This window comes from Megalobrama amblycephala, linkage group LG1 (genome assembly GCF_018812025.1).
Source record: "Megalobrama amblycephala isolate DHTTF-2021 linkage group LG1, ASM1881202v1, whole genome shotgun sequence".
In the NCBI taxonomy this organism is placed as follows: Eukaryota; Metazoa; Chordata; class Actinopteri; order Cypriniformes; family Xenocyprididae; genus Megalobrama; species Megalobrama amblycephala.
Genome location: NC_063044.1, coordinates 2,236,134 through 2,258,726, shown reverse-complemented (window position 1 = coordinate 2,258,726; position 22,593 = coordinate 2,236,134). Strand labels below are relative to the sequence as shown.

At 36.8% G+C, this 22,593-nt stretch overlaps 1 protein-coding gene across 2 annotated transcripts in view; it reads left to right on the top strand.

Moving 5' to 3' along the window:
• pik3r6b (phosphoinositide-3-kinase, regulatory subunit 6b) overlaps positions 1 to 22,593 on the top strand; it is a 29,449-nt gene continuing 6,856 nt past the window's right edge. Inside the window, exons 1-17 of one of the 2 annotated variants that reach the window (XM_048161993.1) lie at positions 1 to 1,332; positions 3,675 to 3,827; positions 6,750 to 6,826; positions 7,463 to 7,567; positions 8,712 to 8,803; positions 8,944 to 9,012; positions 9,224 to 9,356; positions 10,488 to 10,557; positions 10,940 to 11,123; positions 12,218 to 12,359; positions 12,450 to 12,539; positions 15,646 to 16,033; positions 16,122 to 16,215; positions 16,303 to 16,416; positions 19,481 to 19,591; positions 19,737 to 19,851; positions 19,963 to 20,033. In XM_048161993.1, coding sequence (XP_048017950.1) covers positions 6,814 to 6,826; positions 7,463 to 7,567; positions 8,712 to 8,803; positions 8,944 to 9,012; positions 9,224 to 9,356; positions 10,488 to 10,557; positions 10,940 to 11,123; positions 12,218 to 12,359; positions 12,450 to 12,539; positions 15,646 to 16,033; positions 16,122 to 16,215; positions 16,303 to 16,416; positions 19,481 to 19,591; positions 19,737 to 19,851; positions 19,963 to 20,033 — 1,791 coding nt within the window. In that variant the 5' untranslated portion in view covers positions 1 to 1,332; positions 3,675 to 3,827; positions 6,750 to 6,813. Of the gene's footprint in view, positions 1,333 to 2,911; positions 3,828 to 6,749; positions 6,827 to 7,462; positions 7,568 to 8,711; positions 8,804 to 8,943; positions 9,013 to 9,223; positions 9,357 to 10,487; positions 10,558 to 10,939; positions 11,124 to 12,217; positions 12,360 to 12,449; positions 12,540 to 15,645; positions 16,034 to 16,121; positions 16,216 to 16,302; positions 16,417 to 19,480; positions 19,592 to 19,736; positions 19,852 to 19,962; positions 20,034 to 22,593 lie in introns of those variants that run through there. The other variant, XM_048162058.1, reaches the window with a different exon arrangement.

Here is a 22,593-nt window from a genome sequence, read left to right as displayed (position 1 = left end):
TTCGAGAAGCCGTTTCACTCAGATATAAGGTATAGGAAAGTAAAGACTATCACAACTTCGGTTTCATGCCTGTTCATCTTCTAATGTCACTCATTTGGATCACACATGCTCTTTTTGTTTCCCGGCAGTAGATGAATGTAATTTTTTATCCTGCGTGTCAGTTTTCTCGCCACTGTCCTTGGTGCTGAAGTCACGGACAAGCTGGAATAATATCATAATCACAGGTCTCTGAGAAACAGCAGGTTTTCCATAATTACTCAAAAATATAAAATAGAGACGGAGGTTCTCTGGAACTGTGTCTGTCTATCACATCATATACAGACTCTATTTTAGCACTGGTGTGTCGTGAGTTGCGTCCCACACTTGCGTGGTGTAAGACTACCTCAGATTTTTCCATCGGTGTTGGGTTTCATTCGATTCATGTAGGCACAGTGGATATTTATGACGACCGGCCGATGATGACTAACACAGGTGAATACAGAACTAAGGTCAGTTTAAAACCACTGAAACAGGAAATGCATGTGCATGCAAGTCAGTGTCAGGTTTCTCATGTCCTCTTTTTCATCAAGGTTAATGTCACAGATTAACTTCTTATTTTACCTCTTTGGTTGTAATGTCATAACTCTGACTACACCAGGTGGAAGTTATTTGTTACTTGGCACAAACCAGTGTTTCAGTTCCCATGTGCAATGAATGGATTTCAAGAGCAGGGGCTCTTATCGATGTAACCGCAACATTTGTGAATGTAAAAAAGCATGATGGTCATCCGTCAAGCACCTTATCATCTCATTTTGGGGTGAAATGAGAATTAGACATACAGTCGTAACGTAAAAGCCACATGTGAGGTGTTCTCTGAGTGCAAAGCAGGGTTGTGGTATATGAATAGGAAGTAAACTGTTTCCTCACGTACAAAGAGAGCTGTTTGAAAATTTAACTAAATGTTTTCCCTTTTATGTAGCCAACATTTGACTCATGCATAGAGGGTTGCAGAGTCTGTAATCTTACAAAGCAGATATGGTTGTATTGGTTTGCTTAAAAATGTGATATTATGTGTTTTTATTATATATTAGGCCTAAATGTGATTTTTATTGAAATATTTATTTTATTTTTTTTATTTATTTGAGAAGAGTTCCTTATCGGAACATAAGTCATTTCTTCAAATGTTATCAGTCGATCAAATAATTTCAAAGACGTCATTAACTTGCTTTGTTGGAGTGCTCAATGATGGATGACATGTGACGGTGTGGGCGGAGCCACACAAACGCTGCGGTCTGCTGTCATCTGTAAAGTGTGAATGAACTCAAGCGGATCTGCATCAGACAAACACGAGAGGTAGGTCGACATAAAATGTTATGTGCATTTTCATAACGAGCTTTTTTTTTATTTTATTTTTTTATTTCATGACACACAAATCTGCTTCCTGTGAACTTCAGTTATGTTGTTATGATAATTATAGGCTAACTTTCATTTTTGTGTAGGCCTAGCCCTATAGCACACTTTTAAGATCCAAAGTTTGCGAAGTATAATGATTGCGATGCTTGCTTGCTTATTTATTTATTTATTTATTTATTGCTTGCTTCGGTCAAGATGCCTTACAGTGCGTCAACGCAATAAAAGATATTGCTGATTATTGTTGACATTTTAATATATAGTAATTCAAAATGTTTTTAGGCCTAGGCTATTAGAAATAAAACACTTAACTTAAAATATTTCATATATTTTGAGTATTTATACAAAAAAAAGTGTTGAAGAAAATAAGGAAAGATGTAGGCTAAACAAGATTTCAAAAGGAAGTCTAATTAGTATATCGACATGACTGAGCAAATAAAATGATAAGTTTAAACAGCTTACTGGGCCAAGTTTACATGCCTTAAAGGGTTAGTTCACCCAAAAATGAAAATATATTTATAAATTCTGTCATTATTTACTCACCCTCATGTCGTTTCACACACTTCGGTAAAGTTGGTTTTATATTCGCACATTCAGACTTCTGATAAATTCAGACTTTCCAATAAATGTGCAATAAATTAATGTTTGCGAATTTTAAGCAGCGACATGATATTGACAACCAACGATTGTCAACTTACAGCATTTTTCAGTCGATCAAAATAGGCAAGTATTGTTTTAATGGCATATTTACTTGTGAATGTCCACTGAATGTCCAATGTAGTGTGATTAACAAGGCTATTGAATACGGATGTCCGAATGTGCGAATATAAAACCAACTTTACCCAAGTGTTTCACACCCGTAAGACACAAATTAAGATATTTTTGTTGAAACCTGTTTGCTCAGTGAGAGCAAAGCCATTAAAACTCTCAAGGTCCATAGAGGTACTAAAAACATATTTAAATCAGTTCATGTGAGTTCAGTGGTTCTGTCTTAATATTATAAAGCGAGGAGAATACTTTTTGTGCTCCAAAAAAAACAAAATAAGGACTTTTCAACAATATCTATATAGGCTGATCTCAAAACACTGCTTCATGAAGCTTTACGAATCGAATCAATGAATCGGAACGCTAAAGTCACGTGATTTCAGCAGTTTAGTCGTTTGATAGGAGATCCGAATCACTGATTCGAAACAAAAGATTAAGTTCAGAAGCTTCATGAAGCAGTGTTTTGAAATCTGCCATCACTAAATATTGTTGAAAAGTCGTTATTTTGTTTTTTGGCGCACAAAAAGTATTTTTTCCGCTTTATAATATTAAGATAGAACCACTGAACTCAGATGAACTGTTTCAAATATGTTTTTAGTACCCTAATGGACATTGAGAGTTTGAATGGCTTTGCTCTCAATAGAGGCCCCACTGAGCCATCGGATTTTATCAAAAATATCTTAATTTGTGTTCCGAAGATGAACGAAGGTTTTACGGGTGTATAACGACATGAGGGTGAGTAATAAATGAACTAACCCTTTAAACACAGACATCATGTAGAGCCATTTGTGTTGGTCAAGGCATTGGAGGAGTTTTTGTTACCATTGTCGTTAATAAGTAAAGCTCACAATTCGAATATCGTGTGAATTTCATGCCTGAAACCTGTTACTGTAGGTTCAGATGTTTCAAACCCCCGTGTGGGTAATTCTTTAACCCATTGTTGTGCTCAATTCTGTTTCTGTAAATGTTTAATTGGTCAGTGATGTAAACCAGAATGACCACATCCTTTTTTTTTGTCTGAATGTGCTGAATGTTATTTGTTTTGTTTATTCATCTGCGTTTTTGAAACTCTTTATCTGCATTGTTGGCCCTGTAAATGATCTGATATTGCATAACCAATACAGATAGTCAGATCACAATCTGGATCAGTATGTCTGTTACAACAGTTCCCATTTCTTTATATCAACTGTAAAATCAAACAGGGCTGGAGCTCATGTTTTGGGCTACATAAAAGTGTGATGTCCTGTTTTATGTTCACATAAAGGTGATAAAAACTCAGCTTAGTATGTGTGATAAGAATGAGGTTTTAACGATGTGGGCCTGTCTGCTCTGCACGCTGGTGAAAGGTGAAGAAAAAAAAAAAGACAGTCTAAATATATCCGCTTAGCTTCATTTAGCCACACGTTTGTATGGCAGGAAACCAACAGGGTCTGGTCTTCAGTCTGTGTGTGTTCGAGAGAGAAAGACAGCATTTGAATGTTTGGGCAGTAAAGTGCCTGTTTCTTTCTTTTATCACATAGGCAGGCATTCACACAGATGATCAGACTGAGGAAAAGAGACTTCCTTATGAGCAAGATTGTTGTCAAGATCATTCAAATACCTTCTGCTCTCGCCCGAGGACTGGGATTATCACAGTTTCCCCGTTCCTTGAACAGCAGTTTTATGCATGGAAGGTAGGCTTGTTTAATGTACATTAACTGTTTTGCACATTATTTTTATGTGGATAATACAATAATAAGCAAAGGATAATTTATTGAAATGTACTATTTTTATGAATAGGAAGCTTGTTTAGTGCAGTTGCACATCCCAGCTAACAGGGAACATTCTCAGAACTTTAGCTAATGTTATGGCAACGTTCTCTCAAAGTTATGAACAAACGTTCTTTCAGTAACATTAATAGAATGTTCATTCAAAGTTATCTGTCTTTTTTTACTCAAAACATTAGCACAAAAACGTTATCTATGCATCGTTCATGGAGCAATTTGGAACATTTTTGAAATGTTTTAGTCTAAGTTTTTTTTTTTTTTTTTAAATGTTACTATTTGTTTGGAACGTTCAGAGAACTTCAAAAGTAACGTTCCCATAATGTTTAAAGAATTCTAAAATAGAACGTTTGCATAGCCAAGAACATTTAAACTGGACATTTTGAACGCTCAGGGAACATTTTTTTGTTTTACAAAATTGTTTAGTATAGAAAAGCAATGTTAAAGTCACACATTTATTAACACTACAATAAACCGTAAAGGCCCAACAATATGAAAAATTACTCAAATAAAGAATTGCATAAACATCAAAAGACGATTTGCTTGTCTAACACATGGAACAAACACTAGATTTGTGAAAAAGTACCATCCTTTGAAATGAATTACTAAAGATATGGGAAGTGTTTTCTTCATCTTAAAAGTTGCTTATTTATTTTGGTGTCCTATGTAAGATTATATGATTAGTCGCATTTAATTATTGCTCTACGCAATCCTATCAGACCAGACCTTTGGCCTGTTTTTGGGTTGCTACTCACCAGTTGAGAACCGCTAGTGCATGTTAAGCTCAGTCAGTTCTGTTAAATGCAAATATGAAATTATGTCTAACGCATGATTTATAAGAAATAACAACTTTTCTCTTGCAACATGAAAACCCCTGAGGTTTTCACTCCTTTGAATTCTGCTTCCTGTGCCGAGAACTGTGGGGTCTTTTCTGCATCCGTGTTGTGCTCTCTAAATTGACGAACTGTAACCTCAATGCAGGAAATGGGCATAAATGGCAGAAAAAGTAAATCATACCAAAGCCATCGTTTTAAGTTCATTCTAAAGTCAAATGTTTTTGTTTTTTACGCGCGTGTGTGTGGGTGGGTGTGTGTGTGTGTGTATGTATATATATATATATATATATATATATATATATATATATATATATATATATATATATATATATATACAGTACAGTCCAAAAGTTTGGAACCACTAAGATTTTTAATATTTTTAAAAGAAGTTTCGTCTGCTCACCAAGGCTACATTTATTTAATTAAAAATACAGTAAAAAAACAGTAATATTGTGAAATATTATTACAATTTAAAATAACTGTTTTCTATTTGAATATATTTCACAAAGTAATTTATTCCTGTGATGGCAAAGCTGAATTTTCAGCATCATTACTCCAGTCTTCAGTGTCACATGATCCTTCAGAAATCATTCTAATATGCTGATCTGCTGCTCAAGAAACATTTAATGTGTACAATTGTACAAAATATTTGTGTACAATATTTTTTTTCAGGATTATTTGATGAATAGAAAGTTCAAAAGAACAGTGTTTATCTGAAATCTAATCTTTTGTAACATTATAAATGTCTTTACTGCCACTTTTGATTGATTTAATGCATCCTTGCTGAATAAAAGTATTCATTTCTTTAATTTCTTTTCAAAAAAATAAAAATAAAAATTCTTACTGACCCCAAACTTTTGAACGGTAGTGTATAATGCTACAGAAGCTTTGTATTTCAGATAAATGCTGTTCTTTTGAACTTTCTATTCATCAAGGAATCCTGAAAAAAAAAGTACACAACTGTTTTCAACATTGAAAATAATCATAAATGTTTATTGAGCAGCAGATCAGCATATTAGAATGATTTCTGAAGGATCATGTGACACTGAAGACTGGAGTAACGATGCTGAAAATTCAGCTTTGCATCACAGGAATAAATTACTTTGTCAAATATATTTAAATAGTACACAGTTATTTTAAATTGTAATAATATTTCACAATATTACTGTTTTTACTGTATTTTTAATTAAATAAATGTAGCCTTGGTGAGCAGACGAAACTTCTTTTAAAAACATTAAAAATCTTAGTGGTTCCAAACTTTTGGACTGTACTGTATATATATATAATATATATATTAGGGCTGTCAAACGATTAATCGCATACAAAATAAAGGTTTGAGTTTGCCTAATGTACTGTGGGTGTACTGTGTGTAATTATTATGTATATATAATTACAAACACATTCATGTATATATTTGAGAAATATTTACAAATATATGTATTTATTTATATTTTTATATAATTTATATTATATATAAATAAAAACATTTTGTACATAAATAACATATTTCTCTTAAATATATATATTAATTTGTGTGTATTTATATGTACATAATAATTACACACAGTACACCCACATATATTATGAAAACCCAAACTTTTATTTTGAATACGATTAATCGCGATTAATCGTTTGACAGCCCTAATAAAATATATATATATATATATATATATATATATATATATATATATATATATATATATATATATATATATATATATATATATATATGTACAGTAGATCTACATATACTATATATGTATTGCTGATGTATGCGCTTACACATAATGTATTCTCTCTCTCTCTCTCTCTCTCTCTCTCTCTCTCTATATATATATATATATATATATATATATATATATATACACAAAAATATGTTCTCTCTCTATATATATTGCTGATGTGTGTATGCATTTACACAAAAATGTGTTCTCTCGCTATATATATTGCTGATGTGTGTGCGCTTACACAAAGTGTGTTCTCTTTATGCTTGCAGACATGAAGAACCTTTCTAACTGACTCATCAATGTCATGTGGATATCTGCACTGTGAACCCCACCATGGAAGAAACATGTACTAAAAACACTTTTTCCTAACACTTGCTTTAGACTGACTTCCATTCTAAACATTACGTTAGTCAAAGCTTTACGTTATCAGTTGTATTTTATAGTCTAAATTTCCTGCATGTTGATATTTCAATTTATTTACCATAGTATAATATTTATTTAGTAGTGTATGCTATGGGAATATACTATAATACCATTAGATTTGTTCAAGTTGGGGCTCAGTAGGACTTCTTCAGTTCAGTACTTGCTATTCTTTAGAACTTTCTACGCCTCAAAGAATCCTTAAAAAATGTATCACGGTTTCCATAAAATTATGAAGCAGTGCAACTGTTTTCAACATTGATAATAATAATAAATGTTTCTTGAGCATCAAATCATCATATTAGAGTGATTTCTGAAGGATCATGTGATACTGAAGACTGGAGTAATGATGCTGAAAATTCAGCTTTGCATCACAGGAGTAAATTACATTTTAAAATATATTCAAATAGAAAACAGTTATTTTAAATTGTAATAATATTTAACAATATTACTGTTTTAATTATATTTTTAATCAAATAAATGCAGCCTTGCTGAGAATAAGAGACTTGTTTCATGTACATGTTTCATGAGGGTTAAAGGCATTGTGTGAACTGTTTTGCAGTCGGTGGCGTGTCCTCAGTCGTGGAGACTAGTCTCTACCACAATGTCCATTCCATCCTCAGAGAACTGGACTGTGAACCTCAAGCTGGATCAGCCTCCAATAAAGGTACCTACTTTGTTCTAACAATCTAAATTAAAAGTTAATACAAATCTGTACACGTTATATCTCTAAAAAAAAAAGATATCATGCGTTTCACCCTCAATGACCCAAAATATGCTATTCACTTGTCCAAGATGTAAAGATTAACCCTCTGACGCATGCAAAATTAATCGTTTTACCTCAAAACAATAATAGAATTATTCCTAATGTTTATATTTGATCAAAATAGGGTTCTGAGTTTTGGTTGTGGTTATTTCTTTGGGAACCAAATCATAACATTTGTGGAACGTTCTTTTAACATATTATTTTATAACCAAAAGTAATGTTCACGGAATGTTCTAAATATTATATGTTGTCATATATATAATTCACAATAAAATAAAAACAGGACAGACACATAGAATTATGTGCATTTTTGAAGACTTTTCTTGCAGCTCTTATTGCAGCTAAATATTATAATTGCTAATCACATCTGAAAAGGCCAAAAAAGACCAAAAAGTATAAGATTTAAAGGGTTAGTTCACCCAAAAATGAAAGTTCTGTCATTAAATACTCACCCTCATGTCGTTCCAAACCTTCGTTCTTCTTTGGAAATCCGAGAGCTTTCTGATCTCCCTATACGCAGCAGCATCATAACAAATTTCAAGGGCCAGAAATGTAGTAAAGACATTGTTAAAATAGTCCAGAGGCAAGAATACTAATGCTGTTGACGTTGTAAACACAGGGTCTACTTCAAACTCCGGCTCAGTATTGGTCGACACTGTTCACATGAGCACCAGAAGAGAAGAAATTGTTGAATAAAGTTGTTATTTTTGTTTTGTTTTTGCGCACAAAAAGTATTCTCATCACTTCATAACATTAAGGTTTGACCACTGCAGTCACGTCGACTGTGTTAACAATGTCTTTACTACCTTTCTGGACCTTGAATGCGGTACTTTACATTGCTTTCTATGGGGGGTCAGCAAGCTCTCGGATTTCATTAAAAATATCTTGATGTGTGTTTCGAAGATGAACGAAGGTCTTACAGGTTTGGAACGACATGAGGGTGAGTAATTAATGACAGAAATTCATTTTTTGGGTTAACTAACCCTTTAACTTTATATGTGGTGTTGTTACATATTTAAAAGGGATCTTATTTGTTTTTGTTTAGGCATGTTGAGATGGACTCTGCATAACAGGGTTGACAGAAATCCATCTATCAGTATCCCTCTGGTGAGGGTTCTTATAAAAGAACTTGAAAAGGTTAGTTCCTCAACGACTTTTTTCAAGTTATAGACGTCAAAGGTTTGTGCGGAACGTGCAACGATTTCACAATCAAAGCTGAGCTGCAGTCGTGCAATTTTCACTGTGAATGATGAGCCGATTATTTCTCTCCTTTCCAGGCGGAGAGAATTGATTCTAAGGTCCGCATCATTCCTTTACTTCACACACTTTCCTACGCAGTCCTACAGGTCAGCCTTTTTACAGCAGTGTCTGTGAATGCTTTGTTTGTTATGTTATTGTTTCCAGTCAGTGATACAGAATGCATCTGCTAGCAGGTTCCTGGAAGATTTGTTATTGTAGGAACAGTTCCTTGTTGCTTAACTGGAAATCAACATGATTGGTTTGTTTTTCAGCCATGTGTGATGCATGTTGCTCATCAGGTTCTCTGCTTTATTTCAGTCTGTATTTATTCCAGAAGACCTCTATCAAAGGATGTACATTTGCCTGAAAAGTTTAGTTACGTTACCTGTACCTTACTGTGCGATTGCACTTAACTATGCAAGACAGATGAAAATGGAACAAATTGCACCAGGTAATATATAAATACACCTTAAAGGATTAGTTCACTTCAGAATTCAAATTTCCTGATAATTTACTCACCCCCATGTCATACAAGATGTTCATGTCTTTCTTTCTTCAGTTGAAAATAAATACATTTTTTCTCCATATAGTGGACTTAAATGGGGACCAATGGGTTGAAGGCCCAAACTGTAGTTTCAGTGCAGCTTCAAAGGGCTTTAAACGATACCAGACGAGGAATAAGTGTCTTTATTATACATTTTAACCACAAATGCTCATCTTGCACTAGCTCTGCGATGCGCCACGCATTACGCAATCATGTTGGAAAGGTCACGCGTGACGTTGGCGGAAGCAACTGTTTACAAAGCGAACTCAGTGAAACAGGCTTTACAAAAATAGGTAAAACAACGATGTCGGACAGTTTTGAAGTTGGAGGAAAAAATGACACTTCTGCCTACCTTTCCGACATGATTACGTAATGCGTGGCTCATCACAGAGCAGTGCAAGACGAGCATTTGTAGTTAAAAAGTATATTAATTCTTTATTTTTTAGACAATGACAGATCGTTTCACTAGATAAGACTCTTATTCCTCAACTGGGATCATGTAGAGTCATTTGAAGCTGCATTAAAACTGCAATTTGGACCTTTGGAGGCCATTGAAGTCCACTATAAGGAGAAAAATCCTGGAATGTTTTCCTCAAAAATCTTAATTTCTTTTCAACTGAAGAAAGAAAGACATGAACATCTTGGATGACATGGGGGTGAGTAAATTATCAGGAAAATTATAATTCTGAAGTGAACTAATCCTTTAAAGCAATAAAAGCACTTCTGGTGTCAATCTTCATGTGTTGTGCATTTTCTCAGAATTAAACTGTGATGCGGTTTCATTTCTGGTAACATTTTCACTAACCTACACTCATTTCAGTCCATTTGGTTTTCATGAGTATTTCTAACTAACCATCAATGGTGCACCTGTAACTCATGTGAAGAGATGGCTGGTTTGGATATAGTTAATTTATTCTAAATCATATCTATGGCATTCAAAACATGTGCCAAAGTACTAACTACTTCATATGCCTATTATATTCTGTGGAAATCCCATCACACAGCTGTGTTCAAGGTGCTGTTCTCAATCTGTTCCAGGAATACTGTATCAAAGGAGAGTCATTGCTGAACACAGCCTACGTAATGATCTTTATCCACTTCATGAGAAGTAAGTGTAATGCCAGTCTATTAATATTCCTGTACTTTTTCATACACTATCGTTCAAAAGTTTGGGGTCTGTAAGATTATTTTTAAATGAGTTAATACACTGGATGCTTTTAAAAAGTGACAGTGAAGACTTTTCTTCTTCGAATTTAACCTTGATGAATAGCTACAGTACATATTTAAAGTCTACCTATGTGATCTGCCTACATTGGTCAGTAAGTCAAACCATAGTGACTCATTCTCAGAAATATCACCTCATTTGTAGTATGCATACCATGCCTTTTTATGAGAGGGATGTTTTAGTACCTCTGCAAGATTGTTTTTATTTGTAAATGCATAAGCGCTTGCATTTTATTGTCTTCAACTCTCTGTGTTTCTTTCATCAGGGTGTTTGTGTTCATAGATCCTGCTGTGTTTCCCCTGTCTTTGGTGAACGCGCTCAAGGCTGACGTGGAGTGTGCGGACTCTGGTGGAGACCCACTGATCTACAAACGCAGGGTTTTACTGCACACAGTGATAGCTGGATTAGGAAAGCAGTGCCGTGTTGACCAGCTTGCACATGCTCTAGAGGTTAGTAGGCGATTAAAGAGCATCACTATATTCACAACCCATCCCATGGGATTTAAAATTATTACATTTATATAAAACGTTGGAGTCTGTAAGATATTTAATATTTTTGAAAAAAGTCTCTTAAACATTTATTTGATCAAAAATACAGTAAAAACTATTTTTAAGCATCATTACTTCAGTCTTCAGAGTCACATGATCCTTCAGAAATTATTCTAATATGGTTATTTAATACTCAGGAAACATTTATTAATATTATCAATTTTGAAAAAAAAAAGTTGTAGAAATCATGATTCATTTTTACAGGGTTTTTTGATGAATATAAATTTCAAAATAACAGCATTTATTTTAAATTTTTGTAACAATGTAAAAGTCTTTTCTGTCACTTTTGATCAATTAAATGCTTGTACAATCAATGTTTCTTTAAAAAAACCTCACTGATTCCAAACTTGTGAATGGTAGCGTATAAATATATTAAATTGCAAATTGATGTGTTTTGAGAAACTGAGAGAAAATGGTTGAAACACAATGTCGCATACATGGGTATTTTTTATTAAATATAATCAAGTTTGATTCTTTTGATCCTCTACTGTAGATGTAAATAAAGTCTTGCTGAAAAAAGCAAAGTTTTTTAGTGTTCCCCCTAGAGTGGCAGTGGTTCAGTGGAAAAGTCTGTAAAAATGGAGAAAAACTGTAATAAATAAATAAATAAATACATAATAACACTATTAAAATAAATAAATTAGATTAATAAATATAAATAATATGATTTAAAATAAAAAAATGAATCTATTAAATTATAATTAAATTAGATTACAATAAATAAATAAATAAATAAATGTATGATTAATATAAATTTTAAAAATAAATATCAAAGTTTGACATTTAATAGTACATTACTATAATAGTAAGTATATATATAATAATGTAACTTAAGTCTCATTTTAAATTTATAATATAAATTTTCAGTGTATAAATTGGGTGTTTATAAAAGATACCTTTTTATTTTTAGATTGAGGGCATATCTTAGGGCCCATGGCATCTTTACGATTGAATAACCCTGTTCAAAAGAACACTAAGTATTTTGTTTATTTCAGCATTTAGGTGAAGACCTGGAGCTGCACTTCCAGGAGGTTGTTACCATTCTAGAGCAGAGAACAGAAGATGGAGCTTCTGAGGATAACCAATACAAAACGAGATTACAAGAGATCTACCAAGCCATCCTGACTGCTGCAAAAGGTAGAAATGTCCTCACCATAATCCAATAAGACACTATTTAATCCAAACAGACTTAAATAGGTAGTCTTTTCACACTTTTGTTCTGTTCAGATCCAGCCTCGTGTCCAGCCTCACAAGCGGAAACTCAGCTGCCCAGTCCAGAGGTCAGCTTCCATGTCTGGACCAAAGAGGATGAGATATGTAAGCTCAACTGCTGTTATTTCAACAAATGCCTGTACTCTTAATAATGATTATATTTATCCACCGGTTTCACAGACAAGGCTTAAGCTAGTTACAAATGCATGTTTGAGCTGTTTTAACTGAAAGCAACTTGTACTGACAGATCTTAAAATACGTCACTGCCATTGTTTTGTCTCAAGATACGCACCAGTAATGTTTTTTTCTAGTGTACATTTATAAAAGCTACTTAAATATCCTAATTGAACTAAGGCCTAATCCTGGCTTAGGCTAAGCCCTGTCTGTGAAACCGGGCAAATAAGTTTTATTTATATAGCACCGTTCCAGTGCTCAAGCTAGTACAAGTGAAAAATCAGAATGAAACACAATGAGAATACAGGACAAAAAATATGAATGATAATATCAAATATATATATATATATATAAAATCAAAAAACAAAGAGATGTAGGACACAACTTATAAAGGATAACATTGAGAGAACAGGTCAGTTTTAAATAGTGAAGGGTGCGTTCACACTTGTCATGTTTGGTTCGATTAAAACGAACCCTGGTGCGATTGCTCGGTTAGTGCGGTTCATTTGAACATATGTGAACGCTGCCATCCGAACCCTGGTGCGCACCAAACAAGCGGACCGAGACCGCTGAAAAGATGGGTCACGGTCCGCTTCCAAACGAACTCTGGTGCGGTTTGAATGATATATGAACGCAACACGGACCAAAGACATGTAACCGAACCAAAAACAGGAAGACAAGACCCTAAAAAGGACAGAATCCTCACGCATGTCGGTTTTTCTTGTCATAGTCGCGAGTTTGCCCATCACAGGCATCAGACGCGCGTCTCCATGCAGTAGATTGTTTGTTTGTGTGACGGATGGATTCCCGCCGCTGTTTTGACTACTTTACACATTTTATAAGCTTTTCACGAGTTCCCAGATGGCCAAAATACCATCACATGCAGGCTACGCACACACAACGAGCGCATTTACCTCAGCAAACAGCATTGTTTTGGATGTTCGGTAAATTCCGTCTCAAAATAGGCAATACGTCATAAAATCACTTTGTGAATGTATCCCTATGCCTTTAGGTTCGGTGGTAAAATTGCCAATCTGAACGCTAATTGGACCAGGACTAAATGTTTTTTTTTTCTTCTTTGGTCCGGACCAAATTAACCAAACGAACTGAACTACAAGTGTGAAAGCACCCTTAAGTTCAGAAATCTTACTGATATTCTAGAAGCAGAGTTTTGAATATACTGTAATCTGGTAATAGTACTACTGACAGGTAAACCACTGAGAAGGGCAATGCAGTAATCAAGGCAGGATGAAACAAAAGCATGGATAATGGGCATCTTTGACACTAATGAATCAACGGAGCCGGGCAATGCGATGTATTTGAAAGAATGGTGATTTACTGACAGTTAATATGAGCCTGAAAGGAGCTGAATAAAAAAAAACAGCTAGATTTTTAACAGTACAAGATGATTTAATAAGAGTACCAGCTATCTCGCAGGAAAAGTCATTAGGAATCTTGTACTGTTACGAGTCTACACTCCTACCAGAAGCATGCGCTCATTAAAGGAATGTTCTTTCCAGAACATTCTCATTCACTGTCCCTTGCTGGTGGAATGATCTTCCTGCCTTCATCCTTAATGCTGAATCCCTGGCAATATTCAAAAGACAGCTGAAAACTCATCTCTTTCGTGAGCACTTAACCTCATCTTAAAAAAAAACAACAACTTCTTATTCTTATCCTTTCACTTCCTCTAATCCCTCTCTATTGTAGCTTTTGATACTCTGAGCACTGCCTATAACTTGTATTGTGAGCACTTCTTGTCTTTTTGCCTCGTCATGACAACTCGCTTGTTGTATTGTTGGATAAAAGTGTCTGCCAAATGAATAAATGTAAATGTAAATGTAGGAATGCTGATAGCGAGTGACGGGGTTCATGTACTCAAGCAGAGATTTTGTCAATTTGAGTGGATAGAGTGGGCCTATAGATAGAGTATATTTGAATGTCATCAGCATATAAATGGTAATTAAAGGGTTAGTTCACCCAAAAATGAAAATTCTGTCATTAATTACTCACCCTCATGTCGTTCCACACCCGTAAGACCTTCGTTCATCTTCAGAACACAAATTAAGATATTTTTGATAAAATCCGATGGTTCAGTGAGGCCTCCATTAACAGCAAGATAATTAACACTTTCAATCCCAAGAAAGCTACTAAAGACATATTAAAACAGTTCATGTGACTACAGTGGTTCAACCTTAATGTTATGAAGCGACGAGAATACTTTTTGTGCGCCAAAAAAACAAAATAATGACTTTATTCAACAATATCTAATGATGGGTGATTTCAAAACACTGCTTCATGAAGCTTTACGAATCTTTTGTTTCGAATCAGTAGTTCGGAGCGTGTATCAAACTGCCAAAGCCTCGTTTACTGAAATCACGTGACTTTCACGCTCCGAACCACTGATTCGAAACAAAAAATTTGTAAAGCAACTATTTTCGTTGCTTTATAATATTAATAATAAGGTTGAACCACTGTAGTCACATGAACTGTTTTAGAAATGTCTTTACTACCTTTCTGGGTGTTTGAAAGTGTTAATTATCTTGCTGGCAATGGAGGCCTCATTGAGCCATTGGATTTTATCAAAAATATCTTAATTTGTGTTCTGAAGATGAACAAAGGTCTTACGGGTGTGGAACGACATGAGGGTGAGTAATAAATGACAGAAATTTCATTTTTTGGTGAACTAACCCTTTAAAGCCATGTCAGTACAAGATTTGATTCAGGATTATATGTAAATGATGAATAGTAGTGGGCCAAGAATGGATCCCTGGGGGACACCTTGCTTCAAATGGGTAGTGGGGGATCGAAAATCCTACACTGAAATGTAAAACTGCCTGTCAGAGAGATTAGAAGAAACACCAGAAATACCCACAGGCAGGAAATAAGTAAATCATGAGAAACAGTATCAAAGGCAGAGCTAAGGTTGAGTAGCAGAAGTATAGAGAGAGAGAACCAGAGTCAACAGAGAGTAGTAACTTTAAAAAAAATCTGACATTGTACCAAGTTTCAGTGTTTTGCGTTTTCTTTTAAACAGGGAATGAGCTGGTTAACTTTGCACTGATGGTTCCTGCAGACCGAAACTCTGCTTATCTGGACGAGGATGACCTGAAACGTGACTCTGTCATGTCCACCATGTCCACGGACAGTGGCATCGAGGGAGACATGCCCATCAGTGAGTTCTCCGCTATAATGATAGAGTCTCAGGGCGGCCCAGAGGACCAGAGCAGCTCTCAGTCCTTCTACAGGAGGCCGTGTGTGCGTCTGCCCAAAGCTGGGAACAGAATGACACTCATGATGGAGGCCATTAAGGGAAATGGAGGATACGTCCTCTCTAAAGAGGAAAGGAACCTCACGGCTCGTATTGTTGTTATGGGTGATGACAGAACTCTAGGCCGGCTAGCCAAGACTCTCCACACTATTCGGTAAGATGTCTAAATGCATTCTTTTTATTTGCATTTGAAAAAGTAAAAGTCTAGTTTAATGTGTTTGTCTTGCTGTGTTTGTGTTCAGGAAAAGGGAGGCACGACATCTGCTGCTGACAAAGAGAGTGAATCTGGAGATGTATTACATTCCAGTGACTGACCAGTCGCCGCCTTCCAATCAGGTAATAGATTTTGTGTTTTCAGATGCTTCGGTTTACACTAGCAATTACATCTCAACTGTGTTTCACTGTAAATCATGTCTTTTCCAGGAGGGTTTTCCTGAAGACATGCTGACACTGGCAGGGTACTTGGGAAGCGTGGATTTGTGGTATGACTGTAACATTGCCGGTTTGGGAGCCATGATTCTAAAACTGGCCCAAATGGTAATTATTACATTCTTACACACGTACACACAAATGATCACGATTATAAAGTTATTCGGGACTGAACTATCCCGGACGAGCCCCCATTAAATGTTACAACTTCCTAATTTTGGTCTAGGGTTAGAAGGGGTAACATTTAGATTGTAACCACTGCATGTGCTGGTGATGGTGGCAAAAGACAAAACGCTACGAAAACTGCCAATAAACGTAATTTATTTCACAATCAGAGAAAAAAAAGAAAGGCGTGAGATAATAAGGATAATAATTAAAATAATGGAATAGTAACAGAATAACAAAAGGAAAAACAGAAATAATATTTACATAAAGAAAAAGAAAACAAAAGTAATAAACCAGGGAAAGGACAAAAGAGGCGCCAAAGAAAAGAAAAGAACAAAACAAAACCAATCTAACTCAAGTTCAAAATCTGACCTGACTAATGAAAAGAAAAATAAGAGTCATTCATTCGTAAGTTGAGGGTTAGTTCACCCAAAAATGAAAATTCTGTAATTTATTACTTACCCTCATGCCATTCCACTACGGAAGAGGATTAGGGCCAAGCAATAATAAAAAAATAAAACCATCTCGAGATTAAAGTTGTTAAATTTTGAGAAAAAACTCATTACATTTTGAGAAAAAAGTTGAGATAAAATGTTGAGAATAAAGTCATTAAATTATGAGAATAAAGTCATTAAATTACGAGAAAAAAGTCGTTAAATTTTGAGAATTTGTAATTTAACGAATTTGTTCTCGTAATTTAACGACTTTTTTCTCATAATTTAATGAATTTGTTGTCGTAATTTAACGACTTTTTTCTCGTAATTTAATGACTTTATTCTCAACATTTTATCTCGACTTTTTTCTCGAAATTTAACGTCATTTTTCTCATATTTTAACGAATTTGTTCTCATAATTTAACAACTTTTTTCTCATAATTTAATTACTTTATTCTCAACATTTTATCTCGACTTTTTTCTCGAAATTTAACGTCATTTTTCTCATAATTTAACGAATTTGTTCTCATAATTTAACGACTTTTTTCTCATAATTTAATGACTTTATTCTCAACATTTTATCTCGACTTTTTTCTCGAAATTTAACGACTTTTTTCTCGTAATTTAACGAGTTTATTCTCGTAATTTAATGAGTTTAATCTTGAGATGGTTTTATTTTTTTATTATTGCTTGGCCCTAATCCTCTACCGTATTCCCCACCCGTAAGACCTTCGTTAATCTTCGGAACACAAATTAAGATATTTCTATTGAAATCCGATGGCTCAGTGAGGCCTCCATAGGGAGCAATGACATTTCCTCTCTCAAGATCCATTAATGTACTAAAAACATATTTAAATCAGTTCATGTGAGTACAGTGGTTCAATATTAATATTACAAAGCAACGAGAATATTTTTGATGTGGCAAAAAAAACTAAATAAAGACCTATTTAGTGATGGCCGATTTCAAAACACTGCTTCAGGAAGATTCGGAGCACAAATGAATTAGTGTGTCGAATCTGCTGTTCGGAGCACCAAAGTCACGTGATTTCAGCCGTTTGGCAGTTTGACACGCGATCTGAATCATGATTCGACACACTGATTCATTTATGCTCCGATGCTTCATCAAGCAGTGTTTTGAAATTGGTCATCACTATATAAGTCGTTATTTTGTTTTGTTTTTTGGCACACCAAAAATATTCTCGTCACTTTATAATATTAATATTGAACCACTGTACTCACATGAACCGATTTAAATATGTTTTTAGTACCTTTATGGATCTTGAGTGAGGAAATGTCATTGCTCCCTATGGAGTCCTCACAGAGCCATTGGATTTCAACTAAAATATCACTGGTTAACTACTAGTTAAAAGTGTTGAACTACACTGGGAGCGCTGTATGTGTTTGATTCACTAAAAGGAATCATCTCGTAAGAGTAATTGGCTGCATCCGAAATCGCATGTTTCCCTTCTATATAGTAAGCGAAAAACGCTGAATTCACAGTACTCATAAAAGAGAAGGGAAAAAGTACCTGGATGACCCTCTGCTTCCAGTGAGATTATGAAGTGATCATACAATAGACACTTTACTATTCCATAAGGCCATGGGAGAGGATTTGTGAATGGCAGTGAAGCGACAAATCCATGCTATATAGAGCATACTTTTTAGTGGTCACAAAGTAATTATTCAAAATATGTACCTACTCAAGTGAGTATGTGATTTCAGATGCAGCTACTCTTTCAAATACACCGGGGACACCTTAGGTGTGTTTGTCTTGAAGCGGTGCTGTGTGGACTGATTGGTGTTTGACATCAAAGTACCATCAGAGTGATTATAGAGCAGACGCCTCTGTAGGCTTTTGAATCACTTTTGCAGTACTTCAATGTCTTACACCGATCGCACAGTGCCGCTTTAAGTCAAACTTGTATGTTTTTGATTCACGTAAAAGAACCGCCTCAAAAGGGTCATTCTTTCAGCAGTTGAACTTCACTAGTTGTGCTGTATGTTTTTGATTCACGTAAAAGAACTGGTTCATAAGAGTCATTTGTTCTGTAATCAAAGTGGTTTTCGGTTCCAAACCTCCAACCCGCAGTCATAAATCATCCGCTGTCTTTTCTGTAATTATATAACTTAAAGTGTTAAGAGAGCATAACTGTGTTTTTAAGACAACTCTAAAGCGTCTGTGCAGCAATTCAGAGAATGAAGGCTTACTATACGTCTCGGTGCTTGAAGAATGAAGTAAAAATGGATGTTTTGCTATTTTCAACTCTAGTCTTTTGAGTTTCAATATGTCTACGTTCATTATCTATGCCAAATTGAATTGCATTTACATTGACAACATTTGGAATGAAAATACATATGCAAAAATAATAATAAATAATTTATTTTGAGTCCTGTTACTACAGCAGATAGGCTTTGCTGGCCCTGAGAACTGATTGCTATATTAATGTATCGAGCTGAAACTCAGAACACACTTTTTCACTTGCTCTCCTGAAAGTGTTTTGATGTATATGTATAAATATGACATATTCATTTAGGGAGTTTTTTAACCTTCTTCTTTATTGGTATCATTGTAGCAGACAAGTCAGAGCGAATCTTCAGACCCCAACACCTTCCTGCTAGATATTATCTCATACTACACACGTATCAGCCAGCATCCGGTGCACCTTCCCATCTACTCTGTCAAGGTTAGTGCCAATCATGCATTGAATGTCTAAACGAATGACCGAAAGGGACATTGTCCTTGTTCTTACCAAAAGTTTGTCATGATTGTAGAAATTGTGGGCTGTCTTCTTTGAGAAAAACTGAATGTCTGTATGATCTCACGTCTAGATCTGCTTCTCTGGCCTCAGCACCCACACAGTGGAGGAAGTGTTTGTGGCTCAGCTCGAGATGGACTTCCCCGAGGTCAAACGCTACAGAGCCACATTTAAAGACACAATTAAAGGTGCTCATTGTAATGTTTTTAACATCTTTACTTTTACTACATACTACTTCTACTTTAGGTGCTATTTCATCTGCTTGTACTAAATGTTTGTCATTAAATTTTGCCTTGAAGGTTCAGTGCGTTACAAAAAATACAACCTGCAAGAATTTTATGGTGCAGTTGTGTCAGTTAATTATAGAAAGGTGAGTTTCTTCTCAAACTGTTGACTCGTAATAAGGCGAAGCTTACTAACATTATTTTGGAAAATAAATAACAGTAAAGATTTAATGCTGTGTTTTAGTGTTATATACACTATCAATCAAAAGTTTGGGGTCAATATCAATTTTTTAACAAAGCAACTAGTAAGGATGCATTAAATTGATCAAACGTGAGAGTAAAGAATAAAAAAAAGTCTTTAAATTTTAAATTAATTCTATTCTTTTTAATTTTCTATTCATCAAAGAATCCTGAAAAAACAGTTTCCACAAAAATATGAAGCAGCACAACTTTCCCTTTCGAAGGGAACTCCACTCTGCGTTGACAGAACGCATTGGGGAATCGTCACGTGACCCAGGTGTCGAAAGCACTATCCAACAACTCCAATCGCTATTGGCCGGCGACAGCCTATGACGTCATACGGCGCGACCCGGATGTATAAAGGGAGCGCCTGGAGAGACAGTCACTATCTTTTTCGTCTTTCGGGACTGTTTGTGTCGTTGCACTGTCGTTTCTCCAAGTGAGTATTTCTGGTCTAGCTATGTCTGAGGACAAAGTTAAACGTTTTAGGAAGTGTGCGGATCCTTGCCCGAGGTTTTTGACTCCGGAGGATCCTCACACCTTATGTGTCATCTGTTTGGGAGAGGAGCATGCACGGGCAGCGTTTGAGGACGCTGGCTGTGAGAAGTGTGAATGTTTTCCTATGAAAACGCTCCGTTCCCGCCTGGCTCTCTTCTCGAGGGAAGAGACGTCGACACCTGTGCCCGGTGGATCCGGTCCCGCTCGCGCTGAGGCCGAGCGGCGGCTGCATTCATGGGGCTCACAGGTGGAGCTCGCCGCCAAGTTTGAGAGAGGTGTTACGGTCTCTCAACCTCAGGCGGCGGCTGGCGGGGATGAGCTCCTGGATGACGATGATGTCCTTTCCTTGACATCATCGGATCCAGGGGCGAGTGCTCTTCTGGCGGAAAGCCCCCGAGAGCAGGAGGTGGCTATGGAGGAGGAAGAAGGGACCGAGGTCGCTTCTGTTTCCTCCAAGCCCCCCTGTCCAGCATATGTTGAATTACTGGAGGTTGTGGAGAAGAGAGCCCGCTCGCGGCAGGCTGGACGAGCGGTTTCTCTCCGATCACAACCCCGTAATTCCAGTGAGCCTTCCATTCCTTCCGGAACTGCATTCTGAGGTTAAGAAGGCATGGAAGAACCCGTATTCGGCTAGGATTCATCTGCATCAGCGGGGGAATTTCGCTGATGTGGAGGGATTGGGCCAGTACGGGTATGTGTCGATGCCTCCCATTGACGAGACGTTCGCGAACTGTCTCGCCACGGGCAGTGCACCGACACTTAAAGCTCCGGTTCTGCCGTCCAGACCCCTTAGAATGACATCTCGTCTGAACGGCAGAGCATATGCTGCTGCAGGTCAGGCTGGTGCTGCTTTACACACTATGGCGGTGTTACAAGCATACCAGGCTGACCTGCTGAAGGACCTGGATCAGGGGCAGGGTTTGTCCCCTGAAGCGGTGGCTGAGCTGCGCCACACCACAGATCTCGCTCTCCGGGCCACCAAGCAGACGGCCGCCTCGATTGGTAGATCGATGGCGGCTATGGTGGCCACGGAGAGGCATCTGTGGTTGAACATGGCGGACATCGGGGAGAGAGAAAAGGGCTCTCTCCTCGATGCCCCGGTCTCGCCATCTGAACTTTTCGGCGGTTCCGTTGAGGCGGTAGTCGGAAGGTTCAGGGAAGCGAGGGCGCGCTCAGCAGCATTTAAGAAGTGCATTCCGCTCAGGTCCGATTCTGGGCCCAGACAGCCGGGAGGCTCTGGCCCGCCTCGAGCCGAGGCTCAGAGGCAGGATCAGAGATCCAGTGTCGCCGCTCGAGCGCCTCCTCCACCACGGAGTAAGTCGCAAAAGCGACGGGATGTGAAGAGAAGGAGAGGTGATCTGAGAGAGGTGATCGATCGCCGGCGCGATCAGCATCGCTGATCGATCCCCTCTCCTGGCGAGGGAAATTTTGGTTTTAGTTAAAATTTCCTTCGCCCCTTCTCTTTGTCCTCCCGGGATACATTTTTAACTATGCACGTTCGGGATAACACCTTTGAACAGTCAGGCCGGTGGCCGGCCGATGATGAATTTTCTTTCTGAAGGCCCGCCTTCTGGCTTGATAGTGAAAAGGTTCGGTGGTTTACGGAACCAGGGATATCGTTCTTCCCCTTTGATAAGGAATGAAGACGGATTCTTTGGTCTGCGAGCCACGGGAAGGTAAGACAGGGTCTGGTTTAAATTTGACCTTGTTTTTTATTCCTGTTTCATTTCCTGAATGTGTAACAGTAAATAGGTTAGGGGTTCTTTGGGCAGAACTGGAGTGTGAGATTGACTGAGCAAGCCACAAAATGGCTGCTGTTCAGTTTTTCTCTGTATGCTCAGCCGTTCGGCTATCTTCAGTATAGTTTGAGCTGGCACTCATCACTTCAGTTGCTTGGGCTAGGACTATGGTGCGTATGGTATATGTGAAGTTAAGTTCTCATATGTATTGTAGTTCTGGCCTCCTCCT